The sequence below is a fragment of the Vollenhovia emeryi genome, unplaced genomic scaffold (genome assembly GCF_000949405.1).
Source record: "Vollenhovia emeryi isolate VEMERY1.0 unplaced genomic scaffold, V.emery_V1.0 DF939152.1, whole genome shotgun sequence".
Lineage (NCBI taxonomy): Eukaryota > Metazoa > Arthropoda > Insecta > Hymenoptera > Formicidae > Vollenhovia > Vollenhovia emeryi.
In genome coordinates, this window is record NW_011967214.1 from 800,172 (window position 1) to 808,367 (window position 8,196).

Genomic DNA, 8,196 nt, shown 5'->3' on the forward strand with positions numbered 1-8,196 from the left:
TTTCTTGCGTCGCGGCTTGGCGTCTTGTGTTTTGCGTCCCGTCGTAGAATAAGCTTAACAAAAGTTAACGTCGCGACTTTGCGCGCTTTCCGACGTATCGAGGCGCAGCGGAAGGGACCTCGTTGCGAGCCACCGCTATAATAAAGTGACGGCTCGCTTTGTATAATTGATTGCGAGACCCGCAACGCGCGTGTGTCATCACCGTTCCCAGCTTCCGCTGGCGTTACGACGTTCACGATGTCTCGCGAGGCGTTTCCCCGGAAAGCTACATCCGCACGATGGGATCCCGATCACCGTCACATCCGGTACATAATCGGATCAGTCCGCGGCCTCGAATGACGCGAGCGTGAGAAGCCGCGAAGACAAAGACGAACAATTCGTTACGAAAATAAATAAACGTATAAACACATAAAATTTATTAAGAATCAATAATAAATAAACGTAACGGTTCTGCGCGGGAGCCGGGAAATCGGCGGCGTGGCTCCGCGAAGATTCGGGATCGACGCGATCGGCCGCCGATCTCCGCTTACGATCCTGGCTCGTCGACGGTGGTACGAGACGAGAGCGTATCCTGGTACCACCTGGTACTCGACAAATACCCGTTCCGCCCCGATTTGTTCCCCCACCGGTTTCTTTTGTTCTGTTAAACTCCGCGAATGTGTCTCTTTCATTTCTGTCGCCATTGTCGCGCGCGCGCGCGCGTGCGCACGCTTAAGCTAACTTAAGCTAACTGCCAGAATGATAATCAGAATGATGACCGCTATCGTCACGCAGATTGATATCAGGAACAATTTCTGCAAAATAAAATAATACTGTGACCGTGTGGAAAAACAAAGCGAAAAGAAGAGGAAAAAAAGAAAGAGAGAGAGAGAGAAACAGAATAGTAATTTTGCGATTGAACTAAAGTCGCGACGATTCGAGATGAAATGACGGTTCCGACTTCGAGCGTTTAACTGCATTATTAGACATTTGATCGAGAGCGTGTATGTAAATGCTATTTATTATGCTCGCGCGATTCAATCCAGCTAGCAGCATTTGCCTTCCAAAAATCTGTATTGACAATATTCGTCCGGTACCTTCTCCATCATTTTATTGCTTGAATTCAATGACTAATGGATACACCGCCTATCCATTTATACAGAACGTTCCATATTTCTCGCCGCCATTCTTGGGTCTCTCGGCAATATATAGAACCGAGACTTTCCAGAAATAGAAATTTTATTGGTTCTCCTCTCAATTTTTAAATATTTACTTTATATATTGCTATGAATAAATTGCAGATTTTGGAATTACGTCAGCGTTTGGTTTCACAGAACTTATAGGCGGAATCTCAAATGCAGCGAACTTGGAGAACATCTAATAGCATATTGACGCGCGTACGCGCCACATCGACGGATTTCGATAAGTAACGACAAAAGTACATATACACCACATATACATAAATATATACGACAAATAGAAGTGACTTGAAACAGAGCGGCAAATGAAATATATTATACCCCCGGCGGCCAATTAATTTCGCATATCTCGAAGTACGGAACGACGTTTTTCGTTACTTTGTCAAACAAAATGGCTGGTGACGAATGCGTATGAAACGACAAACAATCTCGGACGATGATCTCGAGCTCCCTCCGGAAACTGGGCCGTATCCACGTCTTTACAGTTTTCCCTGCGGTCAATCGCAAGCGTACGACTATCGATTATTCGCACGAATAAAACTGATAAGACGGGGAGACAGCGGCGTACTCGGGCGGAGAGACGTCGCCCCGAGACGTTCGCGAGCCGGAGGAACGTCGAGCGGCGTAATGAAGTGTACTTACTGTTTAACGAAACGAGCGAATGCGATGAGTGCGGATTATTTACGTTAATTAGTCGTTCGTTACAGAGATTAGTCGGAGGATTATCGTCGTAAGATTACGGAGAGACGTGTGTTATCAGGATCGGCGCGGGACACCATTTCCGTTTCATTGTCTGCATTTCTACCACCGCCCTTCGCCTGATCATTTTCGGCTTTAGTGCACGCGCGACATGCGTTTTGAGGAATACGTTCACAGCTCTCATAGGCGACCACCACCATAATTGCTCCAGCGTCCGTTTGCTACCCCCACGGGACTTCTGACACGGAACTTTCACACCGCACATCCGATCTCACCCGAGTTGACCGCAACTAAGTTTCTGCATTATTATTGTTCTCTCGTTATTATTACATTATTACTACTGTTAACATTATTATTACGACATTATTCTCGCTGCCGCGTCGCACTCGTTTTCCCTTTCTCTCTCGGTCTTCTGCTTTCAAACGCCCTTTGTTCACCCCCCACCCCCCCACCCCGTAACCTTCCGTCTCCCACAAAACCCCTCCTCCCTCGGCCGTTTAGGGTTGAACTAACCCTATTATTATGGCGACTATTATGACCATCGATATTAGGACGCAGATTATGATGAAGATCATTTTCTGTGGACAGAAAAGCAGAGAAGGCCACGTATAAGGTGTGCGTCTCGCCGACGAGGAATCGAAGAGATCGAAAAGAGAGAGAGAGAGAGAGAAAGATGGTGAGGGTGTATCGACATAACGTTACGCGGCGTGCCTCGTGAGCGAGTTGTAAGAAAGCCGAACACGTAGATACGTACCTTCGAGAAACCGGGAAAGTAAAAAAGAGAAAGAGAACGAGAACGAGAAAAATATTTTACGGTGCCACGGCGAAAAGGTGAAGTGAGAGAGAGAGAAGAAAAAACCTTGCAATTGTGTACGAGCGCAGTGGATCGGAAATCAAAACTCGAAACTCGCGGGAGAAGTGGTGGGAAAAAGCGTGTCAGAAGCGAGTGTGTGATTCACGTGTTCAGTCATGCTGACTTGCATTACCGCATACAAGTGATGCACTTTGATCGGTGGATCATAACCAAAAGAAAGAGAAGAAAGGAACGATCGTACTTCTCTCCCGATCTGTTATTTCTGCTTTGCCAGAAACGCTTTATTAAATACATTTCCTCGCATGATCTCGTTAGTGTTAACTCGTAGGTAAGTCGGTTAAAACGCGAGGAAGACAAGCATGCGATTGGTCGTGAAGAATAAAATGAAAATAAAATTAGAGTCGAGTGACGGCAATTGTGATAAGAAACTGAACGTATTTGCGGGTAAGTTCGATAAAACCAAAAACTGAGAGAGTTTGATTGCTGGACAGTGTCTAATATTTTAATAAAATAGACGTAATTGTCTTGGAAATATTAACAAAAAATGAATTATTTAATACCTGTAAGTAGAAAAAGTATATTAATGAGATATATGATTGTGTATATGCGTATGTGTGCATTTTCGTGTTTGTGTGTATTCGTGCGTTTATTACGCACGTTCCTAACTCTATAGTTTTGTTATTACTGGTAACAGTTTCATTGACGCGTGACCCTTTGTGTGCACTTTTCTGTCGCGTTTATATTGTGTGTTTTTGTAGCGCGCTCTTCAATTCTGTACAATTCAAATCTATTTATTTTATGAACTTGAACTAGAGAACTTTAAACTTCTATTAAGTTACAGTGTTCACTCTTTGGGATTAAAAGAAACAAATATTTTCGGGGACATATTTTTCACTGCATTCGTGAAATGAGAACAGCGTTGCTTAAAAGCAGTCGTTACCAATGTACGTCGTGTTGTGAACAATAAGTTTTAGGGAAGCGTGGGGGGTGAGCTGGCTGTCAAACATAATTAAGCGCATTCCTCATACAACTAATGATGCGGGTGCGTTCACAAACTAGTTAGTCACAAACACCAAACCGTTCTACGCGACCATAAAGACTCGTTTGTCCGCTACTGTTCTACTTCATTACATCGTCTCTGTGCAAATCTAGAGAACAGCGCATTCATCTATCTATCGTCGTACCATTAGGCTACTCGACACCGATTACACTTCATCTCTTTTACCGCGACCCCACGATATGGACTTCGGTCGCAAAACGCAACACAAAGAACAGTAATACGATTAGCACGAGTGCAATTGTACGCTACACTGGACACAAGAGATTCAAGGTCAATCACAAGAAACAAGGTTCGGATCCCACTCGATGCGAGGTGCCTGGTCGTAGGTAGTTTACCAGAGATGAAGGAAATTATTCCAGGAGCAAAAAGGAATTTGTCCTCTGAATTTGTCGTGCCGGTAACATTGTGCCCATTAAGAATTATTTCACGCCAGTACATGACTAACGGTAATTAAGCTATCAATCGACCATAACTGGCGACGTGTTTTTAACACAGAAAATTTATTGCGATAAATATTACCACATGCCTGAGTGGTCGAATTGGTGAGACGCTCGCCTAGAGTGTAGGGTGGTCCAGGTTCAAATCCTGGCTGAGGTAATATTTTTCGCAATGAATTTTCTGTGTTAAAAACACGTTGCCAGTTATGGTCGATTGAAAGTCTAATTATTATTGTATCCATTGTTGCTCTAACGTTAGGTCAGAGCCGACGTTAAAGCGTCGACTCTCTCTCACACGTTCTACGCGCTACAATTTCAGGTAAAACGGGTTTTTTTTTCTAGCGGCCCTCGTTGCGCGTACATGCAAAAATGTCATGTTTTCGTGAATGGACATTCTTAAATCGCGCGATCTGGTAAGTCTTTCTGCTATTTTTAACATCCATTCTTTGCGGCAGGCCGAGCGAGCTTCAATTGAAACGTATCCAAGTGAAAATATCCGCTTTGAGGATCACAATGGGGATAGAGAGGTCAAAATTCTACGCGAAGACCGTGCGACGCGGAGCGGAGAAAATGTTAACAATGCAAGAGAAGAATGTTATTCCGCGATAATGTTTTGAAGTTCGCCGTCGCACTTGATAAAACTTGAAACGAATCTCTCTCGACCCCCCCCCCCTTCGGCCCCGTTGAATGGGCACTTATTCCTTTTTGCTCCTTTTTGCCGGGCTTCATTCATTCGCGACGTCGTCTTTTGATGAACGCCGCCAGGCGAAACGGTCCCTTATCGCGAGTACCCGTACTTCAGAGGCGTTCGGAAAATCCTCCGAGTCAACTCGCGGGAAAAGATCACTCTTCAATGTGCTCCAAAGAAATTATTATCTCACGACGCAAAATTCGCGGCGCCGACGAACAATGGAGGAGTGGAAAAAAAATTAGAAAAGAAAAGGGACTTGGCACCCCCGCGACGATGACAGTTGCGGATGAAGGGCCGACAAAGTTCTCTCTAAATTTAATCACGAGCTAGCAGCGTTCGTGTCGGTCGAACTGATCCGAAACTCGCGAAATCTGCTCCTCGCCTGGGGAGGCGAGAGGCCCTCCCCTTCGTGGGCTCGATATTACGCGAGAAACAGATTTGCCCAGTTTCGGCCCGAGTCCCGGGTGCCGTGTGCCTGTGTTTGGTGTCTGATGTTCTTTACCTTACGAGCCTTTTTCTGATACTCTTCGGCTACGATCAGCTCGCCCCGGGCCTGGCCCACGTGGTCGCTGGTCCGATTGACGCAGTACTCAATGCTGTCCACCATCTCACCCTGCCGTACCGCACGTGGGACGTAGGGCAGGACTCAGAATCGGGACGGATGCGGGGGAGGACGAGGAGGACGAGGAAGAGGATGATGGGACCAGGTTCGCTCGTCGAGGGGAACAACCTCGGGGACGGGTGCACCCAAGGGTTACATTTATTACACATAATCGGCGAGTATGGAGAGAGAGAGAGAGAGAAAAGCAGCATCCCCGCGGCAGGAGGGAGAATGCCAGATCCCCAGAGCGTCGTACGCGCGTGTACATATGCGCAGGCACGTACACACGCCGTCGTGTTTTCACATTGACACACAGTCACACACGTATCCGTATTAGTATCGACAGCATAGAGATTAATACGCAAGGTATTAGTAGTATGAGTAATAGTAGTAAACAGAGCAGTTGATGGACAGAGGCACACAATTAGCACACCCATGTTTCGACAGAGTACAGAGAGCAATGTACATATATATGTATAGGGGTAGAAAAAGAGAGATAGAGAGAGAGAGAGAGAGTATAACACGCATACATACAACAGTATATATGTATATAGTATAATATAGATATATACATTTATAATATCATTTACGATCGAGCGCGCGAGTTGACACGAATACCAACGACCGACAGAGTAAAGACATAAACGCAAACCAACGGAAAGAAATCCACAAAGCGCCGTCGTTAGTTGCTTACGCGTCGGGGAGGGGCGGGTAAGCGTAGGGATGTACACCGATTAATACATTGTAGCGAGTTACGTATCAACAGAAGCGTATAATAATTAAATAGCGGATAACGTAGGTAAGAGATTTGGTAGTGGGAGGGAGGGGGGAGCGAGGTGAAAATCAAAAGGGGTTTCAAGGGACACCGACGACAAAGGGGAGGAGGGAGATCAAGGTTGGGGACGCAGGAACGATAGGGAGAAAAAGAAACAAGAGTGACCAATTAGACGCGAACGAAATGGCTTCGGCGCATGATATCTGGGGAGGACTCACCCGTCGGGCTTTGCTTTGATACTTGAGTGCTTTTTTGGTGTCCTGCGTGGCCGTCTGCACGTAGTCCACCGCGTGTTCCACGTGGTACTCTATGCGATCTATCATCTCGCCCTAATGTGGGTAGGAGGCGCGGCGCGAATCCACACAGCGTAACACAGGGGAAGAGAGAGTGTTAGTCCTCAAGAGTAAAGGCAAAGGCCAGTGATTATACTGTGTCCGCCGACTTATTTCTTGTCTGATTGTCATGCACTAGCTCGCATCACCGGCATTTGAGAAAAGTAATTACCGCGAATCGACGGCGTTTGCAGAATAATTGCGCCTGATTCATACAAAAAAAAAAGATTACTGGTAAAGTTCAATTAATGGACGACCGTACTCGCGCCATCGAACGTTGAATAACGATTTTATATATTTTTTATAATGTAGACTTGACATACTTGTAGACATATAACATTTCGTTTGGTCAACACTTTGTACTTTGATACTAGACTAGACCACTGTTTCTATGTGGCAAACCGTGTTGCTGTGAAACAGCGGATTATAATATTAAAAAAATTTTTCTTTGTAAATTGTTTTTATTGTAAATTTTAAATCAATTTCTAATATTATTTGTTAAAAATTTTTGATAACGATTTATCCTTTTCGTTCTTCAAACCATTGCTGCGAACAAGTTAGGTCGAAACGTACAATTGTGCATAATTTTATGAATTTCAACTAACATCTTCCAATAGCTCGTGAAATGGTCGCTAAATCATTCATATAGTTACAAGTAACGATTAAAATTTCTTGAAATGATAGTTTCAGCATTGTGATTTGTAATAATCTGAATTGACAATATCAGAAAGCCGGTTTTTCTTTATACTACAAATAATGATGACTACAGTTAATGATGATTGTAAATTATCGGCGTAAGCTACTGCGGTAATTACTTTGTCTCATTGTATGAAAAACAAGTTCTTATTGAACTTGGACAAATTGTACCATAACAAATAAAGCTTAATAATATTATTATTGTTACTACTATTGTTAATTAAGGATAAATATCTAAAAACCACCCACGTCCTTTTTACGTATTCTTCGGTGAACATGTAAATCACTTCGAAATAAACATTAAATGGAGTTTTACCGATAAGAAGGTATAAAATATTCAAAGTCATATGTAGCGCATGTTTTCCTGTTATTTTTTAACATACATTTACATAATTAAATATTAATGCAGAATGCAATTAAAAATTACGTATTAATAATATTACAATTCCGAAAATAGGTTGTCCCTAATTGGCTGAAACTTTGTGTGAAACTTTATTTTGTGTTGAAATGAAAGCCTTAAAGAGACTTTTGACAACTTTTATGAAAAAGATTCATTTCTTAATATAAGATAATTCAACATGGGTTTCCAACTTTCCACGTGAAGCGAGGTCTATCGAATGACTTCAGAGAGTGACCTTTTTTTCTTTAATATACTTCCGGGTCATAGAAGATGGTGAAATCATATTAAATCATTTATTGAAAGCATTTTAAGTGTTTTCAGTATACATATAAAACGTTTTAAATGGACGAAACTCTCTTTTTTAATATCATAAAAAATATAAATTATTTTTATATTTATCTTTATCTATAAACTTAAATTATAAATTCTTTTATATACGTATATTAAATATTGCCAATTAGTTTAGAATTTTGGATAAAGGAGATTTTTAGATTTGTTATACAGGGTGCTACG

The 8,196-nt window shown here is 42.9% G+C and overlaps 1 protein-coding gene across 4 annotated transcripts in view; it reads right to left on the reverse strand.

Moving 5' to 3' along the window:
* Window positions 1-395: 395 nt before the first annotated feature.
* The window catches only part of LOC105565439 (syntaxin-1A), an 86,489-nt gene continuing 78,688 nt past the window's right edge, over window positions 396-8,196 (reverse strand). The window contains exons 8-9 of one of the 4 annotated variants that reach the window (XM_012018644.1): window positions 5,382-5,492; window positions 396-794 (exon numbers count right to left, since the gene is read on the reverse strand). In XM_012018644.1, coding sequence (XP_011874034.1) covers window positions 717-794; window positions 5,382-5,492 — 189 coding nt within the window. In that variant the 3' untranslated portion in view covers window positions 396-716. Of the gene's footprint in view, window positions 795-2,368; window positions 2,456-5,381; window positions 5,493-6,473; window positions 6,585-8,196 lie in introns of those variants that run through there. The other 3 variants (XM_012018643.1, XM_012018642.1, XM_012018646.1) reach the window with 3 other exon arrangements.